General features: G+C 43.2%; 1 protein-coding gene across 2 annotated transcripts in view; it reads right to left on the bottom strand.

The window, feature by feature from the left end:
* IRAK3 (interleukin 1 receptor associated kinase 3) overlaps positions 1-19,875 on the bottom strand; it is a 64,390-nt gene extending 44,515 nt beyond the window's left edge. For both annotated transcript variants that reach the window (XM_023644101.2, XM_023644102.2), the window contains exon 1: positions 13,666-19,875. In XM_023644101.2, coding sequence (XP_023499869.1) covers positions 13,666-13,813 — 148 coding nt within the window. In that variant the 5' untranslated portion in view covers positions 13,814-19,875. The remainder of the gene's footprint in view (positions 1-13,665) is intronic.
* Positions 19,876-21,439: the final 1,564 nt, after the last annotated feature.

Genomic DNA, 21,439 nt, shown 5'->3' with positions numbered 1-21,439 from the left:
TTCTTCACTATGGCTTCTCAAGAAGTTCCAGGCTCATTTTGTATTTCCTCTGCCCCAGCTTTGGAATTAATTACTTTTCCGAGGAGTCCTGGTTCCCTTTATTGGAAAATGGTGTCTAGAAGGCAAGATCGAGATGCTAGCTGTGCTCTGCTGCTGGAGTTCCATTGCTTCTAGGCCCTGCAAGCAGGCGGAGCTCGGAAATACATGATGGACGCTACCCCATGCATCCATATTTCTCTGTCTGTACACTTAGGAAAAACTATGATTTTATACTGACACCTCGGATTCTAAGCCAACACCACATGGTTCATTTTAGTCCTTCCTCATTTATAACTTCATTCTCGGACAGCGAGAAACTTTGTTCTCATTATCTACAATATATTTACTTGTTTGTTCAATTCTGCCATGTATGCAAAGTACTTTCAGAATTGCTAGCCCATACTTCTGTGAGAAACACATTAACTAACCAAATTACAGCATTTAGGTACAATTCTTTTTGTCCTTAGCCTGAGAATATTCAGGTCAGATCCTGTTTTCCAAAGTTGCATAGGTTAGTTCTTTTCTTGCCCCCTCCCCTCACTGTGATTACTCACTTGTAACGCAGTAGGTTCATCTGTTGAAGTTTTTATGGAATGCTGTTTTAAATTTGTTCTATACTGTTTTGCTGCTGAACATTTTGAGCAACTAAAAGCAAATATCTGGACAGGGTCAGAGAAATGTTCCTCTGGGACACTAGGCTTTTAATTGCTTTAAAACAGTGTAAATGGCTTATTTAGGGTCTGTTTAAATATCTTAAAGTTGTACTGAAAGTATGTGAGTTTTTGTTTGTTTGTTTTTTTTTTTTTTGAGGAAGATTAGCCCTGAGCTAACATCTGCTGTCAATCCTCCTCTTTTTGCTGAGGAAGACTGGCCCTGAGCTAACATCCATGCCCATCTTCCTCTACTTTATATGTGGGACGCCCACCACAGCATGGCTGGACAAGTGGTGCCACGTCCACATCCAGGATCCGAACTGACGAACCCCGAGCCGCTGAAACAGAACATGCGTACTTAACTGCTGCACCACCAGGCCAGCCCTAGTATGTGAGTTTTTATGGCACCCTTAGTTAACAGGATTCTTCAGGTAAAAAATTATACTGCCTTTTTGGGAACCCTCAAACACTGCTGGTGGGAATGCAAACTGGTGCAGCCACTATGGGAAACAGTACGGAGATTACTCAAAAAATTAAAAATAGAAATGTCATATAACCCAGCTATCCCACTACTGGGTATTTATCCAAAGAACCTGAAATCAACAATTCAAAGAAACTTATGAACCCCTATGTTCACTGCAGCATTATTCACTGTAGCCAAGATGTGGAAGCCACTCAAGTGCCCATCGACTGATGAATGGATAAGGAAGATATGGTATATATACACAATGGAATACTACTCAGCCATAAAAAAGACAAAATTGTCCCATTCGCAACATGGATGGACCTTGAGGGTATTGTGTTAAGTGAAATAAGCCAGAAAGAGAAAGACAAACACTGTATGATTTCACTCACATGTGGAAGATACACTAATACATAGACAAAGAGAATTGTTTAGTGGTTACCGGGGGAAGGGGAGTGGGGGTGGGCACATAGGGTGAAGGTGCTCAGTTATATGGTGACTGACAAACAATAATGTGCAACGTGTGAAATTTCACAATGTTGTAAACTGTCATAACCTCGATTTAAAAATAACTAGATAAAACAAAAAAAAATTATACTGCCTTTTCATACAACTTCCAAATTTTAAAGTGCATTTTAAGGCAAAGGAGGGAGAAAGAAAGCAAATGACAGATTGAAAGGGTGGCTTTCTTGTCCCTGGACCAACCCTCTTAGATTAGTCCAGTCCCGTTGAGCACTAAAAGTAGCAATGTGTTTCGGGGCCAGTGACGGTGACGGCAGCCTCCTCTCATACCTTCATCCTCCAGAGAGTCTAAAAATCTTGGGAGGCCAGACACAGGTCTGTAGATAAAATGCACCTGTCATGGGGACCCCCAACACATCACCATAACTGGTTATGGCAATCAGCCTCCTCTCCCTCTGCCATGTACAAATTTGGAAGCTACCCTCCACCAGTAACCACGGTAACCTCGTTGAAGGACTCATCTATCCACCAATGATATTCTCCAAAGGCTGATGTCCTTTTAAAAGACACACAGGTGCTCAGAAGAGCAATAAGCCCTACGGAACTATGTTCTGACTCCAAAGTTTAAAAAATTTCTTACGGATCTACTACACCAGTTATAGTACTTGAATCAAGACATCAGAATCGCAAATGTCTTCCACTTTAATATGGCATCCCCTCCCCCCACATTTTCAGTCCTACAGACGTTTGGTGGACTCTTCAATTTCCTTCAACTTTATGTTCCTGCTGAGACTATAAGTAAATCCTGAAAGTTGCAAGAGATCACAATATGAAACCACTACTGTTCTTTCTGTGAGCCAAAAATTGACTTGGTAGATATTGCTGTGGCAGGAATGGGAGCCTGGGGAATTGCACCCTGGTTCTTCAGTGTTTCTGGCTGGAAGAGACACATAGGCATAACTAACCCAGGGCAGGAAAGTCTAATCCTCTCTGATGGAGTAGAGGACTGGAAATGGTGATGGGCACTAGCAATAATAATATGGGATGCCATATTAAAGTCAAAGACATTTGCCTTTCTGGTGTCTTGAGTCAAGTACTATAACTGGTGTAGTAGATCTGTAAGAAATTTTTTAAACTTTGGAGTCAGAACATAGTTCCATAGGGCTTATTGCTCTTCTGAGCACCTGTGTGTCTTTTAAAAGGACATCAGCCTTTGGAGAATATCATTGGTGGATAGATGAGTCCTTCAACGAGGTTACCGTGGTTACTGGTGGAGGGTAGCTTCCAAATTTGTACATGGCAGAGGGAGAGGAGGCTGAGTGCCATAACCAATCATGGTGACATGAGGGTGCCTCAAGGTTGAAGCAGCTTGAAATGCTGGGCCACTACATGGAGGTCAGCTGTCCTGGACTCTCAGTGCTCTTCCCATGAGCAAAGAGTGAACTTCTGTTATGTTAACCACTGAGATTTTGGTGGTATTTGTTACTGAAGCATAACTTAGTCTCTCCTGACTAACACCCCCAAGTTTTATCTTGAATTTTCTGTTATTTCAGTCACATCTTGTACCAGAAGAAAGTGACGGGAAGTGACAGCTCTTGTGAGTAAATGAAACAGGGGAAGATAAAGTTGAGACATTCAATTTGAATGAATGCCACGACTGTGGGGGGAAAAACAGCTACAGTAAAATGTCTGACACCACTGAGTTGGAATGTCTTTGTCTTCCCTCCATATTTTAATTTTGGCAAGAACATACTTATTCTTCATCTCTTTGAAGAGATGATGTCTCATGAAGATGCAGGGACTATCCAGATGCCAATATATGTTTTAGATAGCTTATCACTAAAAAAATAGAAGGGAGATTCAAAACAAAACTATTTGGCAAGACATGATAAGTCTATTTTAATGTATTTCTTTTTAATAATGTAATCTGCCTATTTGGTTGAGGCATACTTTTCGTAAACACTTTATTCAACTATTTCTAGAAGCTCTTGGGCGAAACACTGCAAATCAGTGTAGTTTACACATTTGCTGAGTATTTACTGTGCACCAGCAGAACAGTAATTGCACGCACCATGTATGAGAGAAGCGTGAATCCCTAACTAAAGATGGGGACATCATGGAAAGCTTCCTAGAGGAGTGCTTTCTGGAGGCTGAGCCAAGTTTAAAACTATGAGTATTTCTAAAAGAGGCCAATTCTTAAGAAATTATTGGATAGAGTATGCTACCCTGGGGAGGAAAAAAAATCATTGGGGTTTCAGATTGAAAACAAGACAAACGAAGTCTGAGCCCCATAGACTATACTGTTTTCTAAGGAGAAAAATCATCAGTCAAGATAGAGCATCTCGTGGGCCCCTGGGTATATGCAGGAACATGAGGGTTTACTGGTGGCTCTGCCATCGACCTATAGTGCAACTCCAGGCAAGTCGCAGCCTCACTGAGCAATCTCAGACTTCTCATCTGTAAATGTCCTTTGAAGGAGTCCCTCTCAAAACAGATGCTAAATTTGGTTGCCCTTGTCCAGCCTGCTGATTATATGAGCCCTGTCTTTAAAACGCTTCCCAGTCTCCAGATTAACATTCCAATGGGGGAAGGCTAAATAGGAAATTTCAGCAAAGGCAAAGTTTAAGTTTCCGCTTGTTATATTAGTAAATTAATTGGCTAATATTTGTAGAATATTAGGCATAATGTACTATATAAATTAATAATTAATATGTATATAACATGCCACTGCTTTTTTCTTTTCTTTTTTTAAATAAAACAGTTCCCTCTGCATTTTGAGTCTTTGGGATAAGTGATAAGCACCTAACAGGGGTGAAGAAAGAAGATGCCCTTGTGGGCCACCACAGTCAGAGAGGGAGCATGCAAGTGGTGGGACATCGGCTGGCTTTGCAACAGGAGTGGATTGGGGCCAGGTTTACCTAGGCCGAGGGAAGAGGGAAGAGCCTGTCCAATGGGGAATTGTTCTAGAAATGCAGAAAAGGGCCTAAAGGGGCAAAGAGGGGACCAGTGTGCTTAAAGCAGAGGGTTCATGTTAAGAATTGGTGAACTCCTCCGTGTTACCTCTGTAGGAATGCTCTTAGCACAGAGTCGATGTTCAATACGTATTTGCTGAATGACAGACAGAGGCCCTGAGTGTGAGCATAAGAACTGAGACTTTATTCTGAAAGTAGATGGGACCAATCTAAGATTTCTGAGAAGGTGCTGCAGAGATGGAAGCTTTACTTTTTGGAAGATCCGTCTGGTGGTGATAGTAGCAGGAATCTCACATACGACATTTACACATAAAAAGGAATAAACATTTTACAGCTCACAATTCTCACAGTAGGAGAGGAATAGTTTTATAACTATTAAGGAAATCTGGAAGTAACTTTTCAAGTCCCAGGGGATGTCAGATTTCCCACGTAATTCCATTCCTTGTTTTTCTTTTTCTTTTTTTAATTTCTGAATTTCCGTTCTAAAAGTACAACAGGCCATGATTTTGTGCCCTCCCTCCTGTGACTTGGCTGAGAAATTGCTAATGTAAGATGTTCTCCCTTGAGTGCATTTCTGAGATTGAGCTGGAGGGTGAATGAACAGATGCCAAATGAGCTGGGGCTTCTAGTTCCCTAAGACTAATCCTGCTCAAGGGCTCTGAGTCTGCGCGAAGTCTAAGGAAAGCTAGATTAGGCAAGGGGTTTTTTCTAATAGTAGTTTACGGTGTGAAAATGAGCCGGGCTCCGTTCAAATGGATCCTGCAGGCATGGGTGGCTTTCAGGACTAGAAATGAAATCTTTGCTCTTTCTCTAATTGGTGATTCACAGCGCAACCCTAATAGCTTCTCTCCAGTGATGACGCATTCCGAACAGAAACACCACTAAAGAGTATTGTTAGCATTCATAAAATGTATGATTCATTAGATCAAAGTCTAGAAAACAATAACTTCAATTTGATGTGACAGGAATGCAAACTCTTCACGTTAATTATATTCTTCAATATTCATAGTTTTCCCTAATCCTTCCTACTTGTTTCTTCCCAGCACATAGAACTTTGTTTATTCACAGTACTAAATAAATAAAAATAAGGAGTAAACTTCTCAGTGACTGTGTTGTTAAAGTTAAGAACATTCTAAATGAAAAGATAAATTAAGAAAAACATGCTGTAGTTAAGCATCGTTTAAAACCATTTTGATGGAACGCAAACCTTTTATCTGAAAGAAATCTTGGCACAATATAAGCCAGAAAGTCAACCTGAGAAGTTCAGAGTTTATCCAAAGACGCCGATTGCTTACTAATCATTCGATGCTCCCCGTCCTTGAGGCTCTGTTTTGAGAGCGCAGGACTATCTAGACAGCGCTAACGGCCGGGAATTCAGCGGCACAAATCACTCTCCATATGCAAATATGTCTCTGAAGGGGTTTTTTAGAATAACGCAACACACCCCTGTTTAGAATCTTTGTATTTGCATATAGCCACGTGCCAAAACCCCTAGGAAACTGAGTGCATTCTCACAAAGTTTGTTTTGAGATAATGGGAAAAGGAAATGATGCCTCTCTTCTTTCTTCCTACAAAGCACACAAAGAAATTAGGCAATTTTAAAAAGAACATTCCAGACTGAAGATCTTTTTAATTCCAAAAAAAGTAATACAAAACTAAAAAGTGAAGGTTAGTTCAACTCCTCTTACCAGACCATAGCATTAACACCCACTAGCTAACGAATTTTACAAGAATACCAGGTACCCCTCCATCCATGCTTCTCTCAATCCCAGACACAGGTCAGGACTGACTATTAACTACCTCTGGGAGAGAATTTAAGAACAGCTCACCCTCAACACCAGAGTTCCAGTCTAGAACTCAGAAGCCGTGTAATTCCAGACCCAGGAAAAGATCAGTACTATTTCCCCATACTTTCTTCCCTCATTAAACTTCTTTATAGCATCTATATAGGTCTGCTGCCTACATTACATTGGAAAATCTTTATGAGCAGGCACCATGATGTTGTGTCTAGTACAATGCTTTGTCTAAGATTCTGCCCAATAAAGTTTTACATGTTTAATAGAAAACTGTTCATTCACTCATTCATTCAATCTACAGATATTTTCCAAATGCCTACTCTGTACCAGGTACCATTTTGGATGCTAGAGGAATAAGCAGGAGGCAAGGCAAACAGAAGTCCCCCTGCCCTCAGGAAGCTTACTTCTAGATGGACAATAAACAAAGAAACCAAGAAATTATATATATAAAATCTATAAAGTCATATATCTATAAAGTTATATATATGTATATATATAAAGCTATACATGTATGAAGTCTGTGAGGGATGATAAGTGATGTAGAGAAAAATAAAGCAGGAAAGGGGTATGAGGGTGGAGGGTGTCAATTTTAAAAGAGTGTCAGGGTAGGTAACAATGCATCAAAAACATGAAGGAGGTGAGGAAGTGAGCCTCAGGGTGACCTGCAGGAAGAATGCTCCTTGCATGTCCAAGGAGGCCAGTGTAGCTGGAGTGGAGCAAACAAGAAGGAGGAAGTGAGAAAAGTGATGTAGGACTTTGGTGTTTACTGTGAGATGGGAAGCCGCTGGGGGTCTGACATAGGATAATGATATAATATACTTCGCATGTTTAACAGGCTCACTGGCTGCTGTGTTGGAGAGAGACTCAAGCAGGGCAAGGGCAGTGGCAGGGAGCCCAGTGAAGAGACTGCTGAAATCACCCAGGAGGAATCTGCTGGTGGTGTGGACTGGGATGGCTGTGGTGGCAGTGGTAAAAGGCGGTCAGATTATTAGATAGATCCTGAAGGCAGAGTCAACAGCATTTGCTAAGAAACAGGAAGTGGTTTGTAAGAGAAAGTGAGAAGTCAAAGAAGAATAATATTTTCAGCCTGAACAAATGAAGGATGGTGTTGCCATTAACCGAGATGGGGAAAAATTGGGAGGGGAAGGGAGCATTTCTGGACTGTTAAGTTGGAAATGTCTGTTAGGTAGACAAGTAGATGGACGGAGCTGATGTTCAAGATAGAGACCCAGGCTAGAAATTTGGGAGTTATTAGCAGAGAGATGGAATTTACAAGAGAGTGGGTATAGTAGATAAACAGAAGAGAAGAGGCCCAGGAACTAATCCCGGGGGCACTCTGAGAGACCAGAGAGATAAAGAGAAACCCATAAGAAGAGAAGAAAATAAAGAGAGTGTAATGCTCTGAAGCAAAGACAGTGCTTCAAGGAGGAAGGAGTGATCAACTGTGTCAAATAAGATAAAGACTGAGAACCGACCACTGGATCCAGCCAAGGTGACTTTGGATGAGAGGAATTTCAGTGGAGCAGTCAGGGGTGAAATCCTGATTGGAACAGGTTCAAGGGAGAGTGGAGGAACTGGAGTATAAATAGCCTTTTTGAGGAATTTTACCGTCCAGCGGAAGACAGAAATGGGGTGGTAACTCAGAGTAGAAGTGAGATCTAGACAGAATATTGTAAGATGGGAGAAATAACATGGCAGTCAAAGAACATAGGTTCTACTCCACTTTCCAGGAGGGAAAGCATAACTCTCTATTCCTTAAGTGTGGGCTGCACATAGTCACTTCCTTCCAAAGCGTATAAGATGGAAAGAAGGGGAAAAAAGAGCAATTTTACAGTGCAGAAACCTGCCAGACACTGAGTCACCCATGGTTAACGTCAACAGTGGTAAGTCACATAAACGGTGTGATACGATGAAATGAAAAGGGCACTTCACCTCTGTGGTCTGCCTCCCCAAATCCATAACCTCAGTCTAATCGTGAGAAAAACATAGACAAACCTCTGTTCAAGGACAGTTTACAAAATAGTAGACCAGTACTGACCAGGACTCCTCAAAACTGCCAAGGTCATGAAAAACTAGCAGTCTGAGAAACTGTCACAGCCAAGGGGAGCTGAAGGAGACAGGATGACTAAATGTGATATGGTCTCCTGGATGGGACTGTGTAAGAGAAAAGGGACATCAGGCAAAAATGAACGAAGTCTGACTAAAGTATGGACTTTATTTAATAATAATGTATCAATATTATCACAAATGTACCATACTAATGTAAAGTGTCACTAACAGGGGAAACTGGGTGCTGAGTATATGGGACAAATATAGAGTATATGGGAACTCTTCGTACTACATTCTAAATTTTTCTGTAAATTTAGAACTGTTCTAAACAATAAAGTCTATTTAAACATGTTTTTAAGAAGAACATGGGCTCTGGAGCCCAACCAGCTGGTTAGAATCCTAACCAGCAATTTACTAAACTGTGACTTGTGGTAAGTTACTTAAACTCTCCATGCCACAGCTAGAAGGACCTGCAACTAGGATATTCAACTACGTACTGGGGGGATTTGGGGAGAAAAAGCAGGGAAAAAAAAAAAAAGATTTGCAACAGTTGTTAGCTCAGGTGCCAATCTTAAAAAAAAAAAAATTACTTAAACTCTCTAAAGTCAGTTTCCCTAACTATAAAATATAAATAGAAACAGTACCTACATTACAGAATTTCTGATAAATGAGATAATCCACAAAATTGCTTAGCACAGAGTGTCTGGCAAACAGTAAACAGCCAACAGATGACAGCTATTATTATTATTACTATTATTTTAAATCTTTATTGAGTATTCAAATACACATTTAATGTGATTTTACATTTAATTTCTTTTAAAGTGATTAATAATTTCTATGATAATTTTCATTCCTTTTTGGAGAGGAAGAAAACTGAATACAGTAATCCTCCCTTATGCGTGGTTTTACTTTCCACAGTTTCAGTTACCTGTCATCATCTGTGGTCCAAAAATATTGAATGGAAAATTCCAAAAATAAACAATTCATAAATTTTAGATTTCGAGCCATTCTGAGCAACGTGAGGAAATCTCGTGCCATCCCGCTCCGTCCACCCAGGGACATGACGCATCCCATGGACGCATGTCCAGCAGATCCACGCTGTATCGCCACCTGCCCGTTAGTCACTCAGTAGCCATCTTGGTTATCAGATCAGCTGTCTTGGTAGTACAGTGCTTGTGTTCAGGTGCCCCTTATTTTACTTAATAATGGCCCCCAAATGCAAGAGTAGTGATGCTGGCAATTCAGATATACCACAGAGAAGCCATAAAATGCTTCCTTTAAGTGAAAAGGTGAAAGTTCTTGACTTAATAAGGAAAGAAAAAAAGTTATATGCTGAGGTTGCTAAGATCTACAGTAACTTTTATTACAGTATATTGTCATAATTGTTCTAATTTATTATTGTTATTCTTAATCTCTTACTGTGCCTAATTCATACATTAAGCTTTATCATAGGTATGTATGTAGAGAAAAAAACATAGTATTTATAGGGTTTGGTACTATCCATGATTTCAGGCAACTGCTAGAGATCTCGGAACATATCCCCCATGGACAAGGGGGGACTACTACACACCCCATTACATAGTATCTATAAAAAGAGTTCTTTCTCAGTGTATCATAAATGTTGAGAGATTTTACAGAGTGAACTGGTCCAAACAATTTAATTTAAATACCACTCTATGGTAACGTAACGAAACAAGTCGTCACCAGAGGCTCTGTATACAAGTTATCATGTCTGGAAGGAAGTGTGAGATAAATAACATTCTCCAATTTGGGTTCCTACTTTCGTTAGAAAGCCATAAAATCATCAATATCAAACAGAGAATATATTATCTTGTGATTACACTATTTTTAATAACAATACTTGATAAAAGTAGTTTGAAGATTAATACATACAATGTGTTCAAAGATAAAAAGAATTAAGTGGAGTAGCAAAATAGTGCGGTAAAATGACTGTTACGTTAAGATGCTATTAGAGAAGAGAATTTGGCCTAAGCAATGGCTCCCAAACCAGGCTGTGCATCAGACTCACCCATACGGCTTAGCAAAAAACAGAAAGATGCTGGACCCTCAACACAGACCTACTGAATCACCAGCTCCAGGGGTGGGGCCTGGGCATTTGTGTTTTTAAAAGATGGCACAAGAGATTCTGGTTTGTCAACGACTAGTCTACCTTATTGTGTATACACTGATCCTATCACAGAGCCTGCCACACGATCTACCTTTGTTGGAGCTGCCTTACGTAAATACAGCCTGATGTTTACCATCATCAAGAATCATGATCAGTTAGAAACAGTCTTACCTATTACCATTACAGTTGTTTGTTATATGGCATAAATTTTGGACCCCCTATATCTTTAGGCTCTCCGTGGTCCTGAGCATAACAGAGACTGTCTCCTTGAGTCAGTCTTCCCACACACTCCCCTGTCCTCCTAAGGTCAGGTTTTCCCTTCCTGCACCTCGTCCCTCTTTCTCCTTCCACTGTGCCAATAAAGAAACTCAGCATCTCTAACACAGTTGGTTGCCCTCCACTACCCTGAACTGGGCCAGCCTTCCCTCCTCGCTGAGCCAACAATGCACAAAGCAGCTGGTCTGTTCCAGGTCTCCTTTCAGAGCTATGCAGTCCTGGCAGTCAGTAGGCACAACCCCCTGCACTACGCAGGGAGGAGACATTAGATTCTCCCCTGTGAGAGAACAAATACACGTAGGAACAATGGCCAGACTACACATAAAAATAGAGTTCTGACCCACACTGTGCATCAACCAGCCCAGGAAGCCAATCTCCTCCCTGCAGCAACTAGTCCAGGAAGCCAAACAACAACTCCTAGAGAATCGGCCCCAAACAGTCAGGAACTGATTAGTAACTGACAGCTTCCTTAATTTTTGCCCCTACTTCCAACTCAGAGCCAACTGGAGAAAGCCAAATAAACACCCCTATACAATCACATTGAATGCCCCGCTTCTAGTTAGTCCGTCCACAGCTTCCCACGCCAACACCTCCGATCAGGGCAGGCCCGAAGCCTTCTCTTCTGTCCACTAGAAAGCTTTTCCACTCCTCCGCCTGCCTTTGCATCTGTGTCAAACACAAGTGATGATGGCTGACTCCCTGGCCTTGAAGAAATAGCCTTTGCTTGTTCTCATTTGGGTGGTTTTCATTTATTTCCATGACTAGGAAAATGGGGCTGCATGTTTGAAATGGCTCACTGAATTGTTCTTTCATGGCTGTACTTTAGGGAGGCTGTGAGATGTAGCAATACTCATGACCTTTAGGAAGTCACAGTCAGGAAATGGAGAATAGCTGCGGGGTTAGGGCACAGGCCCAGGATCCAGACTGCCAAGGTTCAAGTCCTGGCCCTCCCACTTCCTAGTTGTGTCAATTTGGGCAAGTTACTCAACTGATTTGTACCACAGTTTCCTCACCTGTTAAAACACTGGTGACAGTAATAGCACCTGCCTCGCAGGGTGATCGGAAGGGTTATATGAGACAGCCCATGTGAAGCATGAAATCTGAATATCAATGCCGAGAGGGAGAGAGAGAGAGGGGGAGAGAGACACGGAGAGAGAGGAGATCCAGCAGCACTGGGCTGAACTTCCTGAACAGCAGCAGTGACCCGGGACTGAGTACGGACAGCCCCGTCTAGATGAGACGTAAAAAATGGTCTTCCATTTTTCAGCCTGCACTGACCCACCTCACTTGTTTATGACACCTACCCGACCCCACTCACTGCCTGTGAACTGGACTTAAAACATCTTTCTCTCACTGATTTAGTAACTAGGAAACCACGGGGCACGAAAACTGCCCATGCCATCCTCCATTTCAAAAAGATCTGGTCTGGATGGATCTTATCCCTCAAATGCATACTAGAAATCTCTGTGCTTTCCACATCCTATGCTTTCCAGATCTCTATGCTTTCCAGAAATCAAAGGATCAAGTATCCTCTTCTGAGATGTTTACTTCAGGGCCATAATTTAAAATTACAGAGCTTATAATATAGAAAAAAGGTTTATACAACCAGAGGCGGAATGCCACTTTCCAGAAAGTGTGGCCACATTGTTCATCAATCACAAATAAAACTCTTTTCCTCAAAGGTTTTCTGTTTTTCTCGATAAGAAAAATAGCTGTTTAAGAAAATCAAGGCTAAGTCGTTTTGACATAATTGTGTTTATTTTCAACTAACATTAATTAAAGGCAGCCTCATGGAGTATCAACTGTAACCCCAAATGCCTGTACTTAACAAAACAGAGATTTTCGTCTGAATTATTTCTGATGATCACATCCGACTTCCAACAAGCAGTCCCTCAACATCCCAAGGACAGCATAACGTGCTTGAAGCCACCTTTCTAGATTAAAATAAAAAGCCATTCTCTAGCATAAACCTTCATTCCACCACATTGGGTAAATAAGCAAGATACATTTAATCAAGAAAACTGGGAGCCACGTTAATTACAAAGAGCATTTCACTTTAGTATTTCACCTTAAATTTAATTAAGCTGGGCACCTGGGAGTGCACTGAAAACACCAAAGGACAAATATTTTAAAGTTATAAAAAATGTTTTAATGTGAAAATTATATTCCGGGGTAATTTCGCAATTACAAGACATCACATACGCCTTCTGACATAAAGTATTCTGAAGCAAGCAAGGCAGGAAGAGTTGATAAACATTAGCCGCTGTCACGCGAGCGTGTTTCTCCCAAGGCTCCGCTCACTGCACCCTGCAGCCTTACCCAGGGTCTCTTTGAAAGAGAAGGAGGAGCTTGGGGGGGGGGGGGGGAGGTGGTCATCTCAGGGAGGATCCGGGTCCTGCCCCAGGCGAGGAAGGGGCAGCTCCTCCGCCCCACCGTCCAGGAGCCGACGGAGAGACCCCCGGCGCGGGGCGCACGGAGCGTGCGCGGAGCCTCCAGTCCAGCACCCAGCCAAGCGACCCCAGGCACGGGGCGCACGGAACGTGCGCAGATCCCCTGGTCCAGCACCCAGGCAAGCGGCCCCTCGCACGGGGCGCACGGAATGTGCGCAGATCCCCCGGTCCAGCACCCAGCCAAGCGGCCCCCGGCGCGGAGCGGGGTGCACTGTGCGTCCACGGAGACTCGGTCCAGGAACGGGCGGAGCGGCCCCAGCACGGCGCGGGGCGCACGGAGCGTGCGCGGAGGCCCCAGTCCTGGGGCCGGTGGAGCGACCCCCGGCGCGGGGGGCACGGAGCGTGCGCGGAGCCCCCGCCCGCCCGGGCGCACTCACCGAGGCGGCGCCAGCCGAGCGCGCCGTCGCAGCTGTCCAGGACGGCGCAGAGCTCGCCCAGCAGCACGGGAGGCAGGTCGAAGAGGAGCGTGTGCGCCGAGAGCTGGCCGCGGGCCCCGCCGCTGCCCGCCGCTGCCGCCCAGGCCATAGCTCTGCCGCCGGAGAGCAGGGCCCGGTGGAGGAGGGAGGCGAGGCCAGGCCGCTGCGCGCCCGCGGGGGGCAGTTACACAACCGCGGAAATTCTGCTTCTACGACGGCGGCCCGGCCGGCCGGCCCACGTGACGCCGAGCGCGCTCCCCGGGTGCCCGCGGCTGCAGGCCGGGCTCCCCGCCCGCTCCCGGGCGTCTGGTTGCTCCGGATGTGGGACGTGCCTGAAGAGACAGAGCCGAGGGCGAGCTGCAGCAAGACCCGGAGGGCCGAACTATGGGGAGTCCGCCACCCCAGGTCCGTCCCCGCAGGGGCTGTCTCCTGGCGTGGATGGATAGGGGATCTGTCGTCACTTCTTTGTAAAGTTGACTTCGTGTTTTCCGTTAGAAAAGCGAGACACGTTCATTGAGGAACGCTTGGAAAACAGAAAAGTTGCACGAAGAAAATAATCACTCAGCTGAAGACAGACACTCTAAACGTTTGGCACGTGTTCCTCCTGACTTTGACTGAATTTAAACAGATAAGCGTGCACGTATGAAGTGGTTATTGGAAAGGTGGACGTAGATACAACAGAAAAAAGACAGAACCAAGTGGAGTGAAATTGTGGTCCTTGAAGAGGCTGCCCCTTCTCCATGCTCTGTCTGGTTTTACTCCCTTCTCTTCCTCCTGGGCTCTACTGATGAAAGCATGTTCGACCACGCTTCTCTTCCTCAGAGTGCTTCACAGAATCTTCCTTTTGCTTTGAACATGGAGTTTAAGTAAAACGGACTATTGTTCTGAAATCTCCTACTGTCCATGCGGTAACCTCCCACCGCATGCATGATGTAAATAAGAGGAGACGCTTCGAAAGTGGTCAGAAAAATCCCGACCTTAACGAATGAAGACTGCACAATGGCCATCGACTAAAACCCACACCTGTTTGAAACCTTTCAGATTTGTACTCTTTGGGAACGGCGCCCCCTAGAGATCAACCGTGATGCTACGCGACCATTTAGTACCCCAACCTGAATTTCCAAGTGTTTCTCAGCTGAAGTATCCCGCAAAATACGCTTGAAAATTGATAAACCCAATACTGTTTGGGCAAAAGTTTCTGTATCCCTCTGTTCAAATAGCTAAGGTGTTAATGCCAATCTGTACGCGTTTAAGAAGCCCTATAGTTCTCAAAGAGGCTACTTGAATAAGTTGAGCAATAGAGCCAAGATACGATTAAGTACTTGGTAGGCATTGAATTGCTAGAAAAGGGGAGCCAAACTCAAATATGCAGAGGAGCCAGGAAGTCACTGTGGGTGAGTGAAGCAACCAGCAAGGCCTACTTGGCCACATGTTTTGATTCAGAGAGAAGCAAGGATTTTATGTGAAAGCCGATTTTGTGAAGTCTGTATGGATTATGTGAAATCTCTTGTGTTTTTAGGGTTGGCAGTTACTATCAGACCGTGCTCTCTCCCTATTCTCTAAAGCTGCCTTTGACTTTTGAATTTTATATCATCAGGTTATGTGCACTACTCTTCACTGTCGCTGCCGGGCCCTTCTCTCCTGCACCTCAATTCCTCCTCATTTTTAGAACTCATTTGTTGAACTGTCTTGGCAAATCTACTATCCTGATTAAATCCAGTTTTCCAATTTTTGTCTCTGTACCCATGCACCTGAGTGTAGCTGGGGGTGAGGGTGAGGTGGGACAAAAGTGCTGTTAATTGGACTCAATTGAAAATCAAAGTCGTGACTCTCAAGTGTGTCCTTTATCTGCCAGCTGGTCACACTATGTGCTTTTACTCCATTTACTCTTCTGGTCTCCTTGACAACTGTTTTATGACTTTTCTTTTCTCCTCAACTCCCATCACCTTCCTCCCGATCCTCATGCCCAGATGAGGGTCTTGAGAATAGGGATGCAGCGGGGTAAAACTTCCACAGAGTCGTACTACCACATCGATGTAGCTCCTGGCATCTATACCGCCATATACTCCTTGGTCTTTTCCATAAATGAATTATCTAGGCTCCTATCCGAGTCTAATACCTTCACTTGTACACTAGCTCCTGTCTCCTACTCAAAGACATCAAGGGCGACTTTTCTTGTTCCCTGCTACATCATCAATTTCTCACTCTTTACTGGATCAATTCCATCAGCATACAAATATATTCCACTTTAAAACAAACAAAAGAACTTTCATGCCACTTCCCTCTTCCATCAATCACCCCATTTCTTTGCTCCTTTTGTGGTAAAGAGTTGAATATTCTCACTGTCTCCAATTTCTCTCCTCTCATCTTCTCCTGAACCCACTCTAATTAGAGCCACCCCTCCCACCTTACTCCACTGAAACTGCTCTCTTCAGGGTCACCTATGTCCACACCATTGCTGAATATAATAGTCAGTTGTCAGTCCCTCATCTTACTTGATCTATCGGTAGTTTTTGACACAGTTGATCACCTCCTCCGTGTTGGACATTCTCTTCATTTGTCTTCCGCATTCTCTTACATTTTTGCTTATTTCACTGGTCACTCTTCAGCTTTCTTTGCTGTCTTTCCTCTTCTCCATTAACACTTAATGTTTGGGTGCACCAGGACTCAGTCTTTAGTTCTTTTCTCTGCCTACACCCACTCCCTTGGTAATGTCAACCAGTTTTGAGGCCTTAAATACCATCTCTCTACCGAGGACTGCCAAATTTATATGTTTAACACAGACCTTTCTCTTGAACTTGACTCATGTCCAAAATTGAGCTCTTGATCCTGCCCCCTAAAACTGCTCTTTCCACATTCTTCCCCATCTAGGTTACTCCATCCTTCCAGTTCTTGACCCAAAAATGAGAGTCTTCCTTGACTTCTCTATTTTTTCATGGCCTATATTCAATCCACCAGCAAATCCTGTTGACTCTATTCAAGATATGTCTAGAATCTGATACTTTTCTCCATTCCCGCTACTGCCATCACAGTTCGAGCCATCATATCCTGTCTGGATTACTATAGTTATCTCCTAACCAAAAGTGTCTTCCACTATTGCTCCCCACAGGCTTTCCTCAACACTACAGCCAGATTGATCCTTTTTTGGTTTTTGTTTTTGCTGAGGAAGATTCACCCTGAGCTTTCATGTGTGCCAATCTTCCTCTCTTTTGTATGTGGGTCACTGCCACAGCATGGCTACCAAGTTGTGTAGGTCTGTGCCCAGGAGCCAAATTAGGGCCACCAAAGTGGAGCCCCTCAAGGTTAACCACTAGGCCATGAGGCTGGCCCCCAGATTGATCCTTTTAAATGAAATCTGATTATGTCTTTCCTCTGTTGAGAAGCCGACAATGGCTTCTAATTTCAGTCAGAATAAAAGTCAAACTCTTTATAGAACCTGCATTCTCTCTCTCTCTCCCTATTCCTCTCTACCCTGTTACCCTCTGATCTTGTTTCCTTGTTCATTCTGCTAGCCACACTGTCGCCTTTCTGGTCCTTGAACACACCAGGCCGAAGCCTACATTAGAGCCCCTTTGCACTTGCCATTTCCTTGCCTGGCATGCTCTTCCCACGTGGTGAAGGTCCACCCTGACCTCCATATTTAAAATAGCAGTGGACCAGGCACTCAGATTCAGGCTGGCATGTGACTGAAATTGGCAATAATCCATGGCGTGGCGGGACCAGATCTCATTCAGATGTCTCTCACTGCATCTGGGTAGAAACATGCAACAGCTCTGGCCTTGCCTGGAACCATTCTGTAACGACAGGAGGTCAATATTAGAATGAAGTGAGCCCTGGAGATGGTCTAGTGAGAGAAAAGGCAAGATCCTTGATAACCTGTTAAGCAGCTCATTTATTCTATATCTAGAGAATGTCCTACTTGTGGCCTTCTAATTATATGACATAAATTCCCTTATTAAGTCAGTTTTTAAGCTGAGAGTCTTGTTATTTGCATCCAAATGCATCCTAACTGATACCCTGAACGGACATTTCGTCATACTCCCTGATTTGTGGAGGGCCTGTAAAACCAATGGAAAGGAAACTGACCTCTGCCCAAAACTGGAGTTCAAATGTATACAGCTCCATCTGTGGAATGTGAGATGGTTGTGGAAACTGTTTTGCAGAGAGAGTCAAGTGGGCCCCCTGAGAGAAATAAACGTTAATAGAGAAGGATTCTGGCAGCGTGAAGTTCTGGAGGCATGTGAGACTGCGCTGGGATCCATGCAGACCCAGAGCCTGTACCACACCCCACCCACTCCAGCATACATGCTTTCCCGGAAAGAGAGGGCTGTGGCTAAGCCACAAAACATCGACCTAGCCCTTTGCCATGGGATGCTCCCCAACTCCTCCCCCCACCCTCCAATCTTGGATGCTAGAAGAAGACAGTGCTTCCATCCCAACTGGAGGGAAGACAGGAATGAACTGTAAAGAATAACAAACAGAGATGCTGAGGAAACCCTGAAGGCTGTGGTGACAATGGCACCAATACACGGTATTATTAGTGTCCAAGCCACAGCCAAGCACAGGCATCAAAGCCTAAGAAATCTGAAAACAGGTGAGTCAGATAACAGCTCTTAACATATATGAGATGATTATCTTGGTGGCAGCTATTGATCCAGCGTCCCTAAGGATGAATGTTCAAAGGATACCCAGGCTTGTGGGACGTAGGAGATTTCCTGGTTTTGGAAATAATTTTCAAAACAAAGATCGATAACCTATCCCATCTTTGAGTCTCATCCCGTCCCCGAGCCTTAGAGGGTCCTAGGTGCACTGGGGTTTGGGGTGAGAGCACTGGTAGTGCACATTACTTGGTAATTTTAAGGAGTGAAAGTTGGATGGTTTCTTAGGCTTACATCAAAATGACCTCATGAAAATAACATGCAATAATTATTCCCCCAGTTCTGTGTGTGTGTGTGTATTTTTAAAGGACATTAGGCTTGCATTATCTTGTAACCTAACCTTTTCTCATTTAAGATAGCAATACATTTTTCTAAAAATCTTTATTTCACAAGATGATGTCTACTAAAATTTTAGCAGTTATCCTCTTAGGGTTGATGGAAGGGATTACTGGTGATTTCATTTTCTAACTTTGTGTTTTCCACACTTTCTAAAGTGAACATATGTCATCTCTATAATTAGAAAACTCTCAACTGTAGAAAATAATTTCTTCCAACACCGTCATGGTCGATCCCGTTTGACTATTTTCTTTTTAAATCATTTTCATGGCACTTTTCACCTCAGACTATGTTGCTGTAATAACTTTTTCCTAGTCACTATTGACTTTTAAAGGTCTGATTTTTATAACTGAATAGTTTTCAGTCAAGGTCTTTTCATAATAATTTCAACATTAGCTAATGTTCTTTTTTGAAGCAAACATTTATTTACCTCTAGAAGAACCCAAAACATGTGTAAAAATCTGAGATTATGGCGAAATTTTTTCTCTTGCAGTAAAATATTTATGTGACTGAGCAAAAAGGGCTCATTCTGCTCACCACAGTCTGGTGCCAATCAATTGCAAACAAGTTGGTGGTTGAGAAAGGAAAGTTTATACAATTAGCCAGCGTAATTGGAAGATGGCAGACTAGTATCCTGAAGAACCATCTTAAAATCACACAGATTCTTGAGGCAGTTCTATTGGCGAAATGGGCAGGGAAGGAGGGTGGTTAGGGATGTCGACCATCTGGTGTGAAGAAGTTCAAGGCGCCACGTTATCTCTTTCTTCTGTCATTCGTGATGGGTACCAACACAGAATTTTTCTTTCTGGAGATTGTCATGTTCCTGGGGAACTCAGAGAACAAAGTCGTCTTGTCACAGCTGGGAGATAAACATAAGCCAGAGTCACAGAACTAGCAGATCACATGTTTTGTAGAAGAGAGAGGTGGTTAATCATCTAGGCTACCTGCAGGCTAGAATGTATTCACAGAGGCTAGTGAGTCAGGGCCATAGCTACAATATTGCTTCCTTTCCCTGAGCCGGCTTGCCCCACGTTAACTTAAGATCTAGCTGTTACATTTACTCAGACTGTTTGCAATTTGAGACTGGAAAAGGGCTTAGAGATCCTAGTCCAATTCCTGCATTTGCAGATGGTGCAACTGCTGCCAGTGAGGAGAACTCTGGATGCCCTGCTTGTTGGAAAAATACTTACAGAAAAAAAATCTCGTTGAAGATTCCCAAAATGTCCTTGTTAAGTTATAAGCATAAATCTTACGTATTTTCCCTCTCAAGGATTTGGCTCTCTTTTCCTTGCTGTTGAGTAAATCCCCCAAATAAATCCTGTATTCATCTGTTTGGGCTGCAATAAAATTCCACAGACTGCATGGCTTACATAACAGAAATGTATTCCCTCCCCACCCTGGAGGCTGCAAGTGCAAGACCAAGGTGTCGACAGGGTTCTGCTTCTGGTGAGGGCTCTGAAAGAGAGAGAGAGAGGGCTCTCTGGAGTTTCTTCTTGTAGGACACTAATCCTATAAGATCAGGGCCCCACCCTTATGACCTCATTTCACCTTAATTACTTCCTTAGAAGCCCATTCTCCAGATACAGCCACACTGGGGATTACAGCTTCAACATATGAATTTCGGGGTGTGGGACACAAGCATTCAGTCCATGACAAGCCCTCTGCACAGAAGTTCAAGAAATGATGTCGCATCCTCAGGTTTCACAGCTCACATCCTCACGACCTTGGTAGTGAGTTATCCACATCTTCTGGCCTTTCATAGTGGTCATAGTTCCTCTTGTTCTATTACTGAATTTATTTCATTTTTGTGAACCCTTGAAAGAAAAATAAAAGCTTGGATTTTAATCTGTTGCCTTCATAATAAAGGCAGTAACAACTTTGTATATGAAAATATCTAGCATATTTGGGTCTAAAACTGTTAGTAATTTTTCAGATCAAATGGCCTTTCCTTGGGGCTTATTCTGACAGTACCACAGCATTAGTCCCTCATCATACCATCTTTCTTGAATTTTTGCCTTTTTTGTCCTCTATGATGATATTCAGTATTTTATTTCTACATTATTGATTGTTTCTTCTGTTTTCTTAACTGATTCTTCCTCTGGCCTGTGCTATGCACCTGCAGGCCGAGTTCTTTGATCTTTTTATTCCAGGTCTTGGAGATTCATATAATCTCATTCTTCATCTATTATCTCTACCTGGACCATTCTCATATTTGTGTCCTCAGCCCTAACCTGCCCTAAAGATCCCTTTTGCAACTCCTTGTCTCCGATATTTATTGAATAACTTCATTTAGATTTCTTGCTTTCATTTCAAATCAGCATGCCCCAAGCTGATCATTTCCTAGAAAATGAGCCTCCTTGTTTCTGGTCGCATCTGCCAAGGGAATTCCTGAAATTTTTATCGACCGATTGACATATTCAGAAGGCTGTAGTGAGTACCTGCTGTGTCAGACATTGTGCTAGGGGCCTGTATCCCATAAGTCAACAAACCTCGTTCTTTTGTAGTGTCTCTCACATGTGAGTCCTTTCCAATTTGTCTGTGGTAGTTACTTCATGTTTGGATTTTTTTTAGTATCTCCTGCCTGGTGAACTCCTACTCATCCTTTAAGACCCAATTGAAAAGTCATTACCTCTGTGTTGTGGGTTGACCCCCCCAAAATATATATTTTAATCCTAACCACTGATACCTTTCAATGTGACCTTAATTGGAAATAAAGTCTTTGCAGATGCAATCAAATTAAG

Source organism: Equus caballus, chromosome 6 (assembly GCF_041296265.1).
Source record: "Equus caballus isolate H_3958 breed thoroughbred chromosome 6, TB-T2T, whole genome shotgun sequence".
Taxonomy (NCBI): Eukaryota; Metazoa; Chordata; class Mammalia; order Perissodactyla; family Equidae; genus Equus; species Equus caballus.
This window is presented reverse-complemented; position numbering and strand designations above follow the sequence as displayed.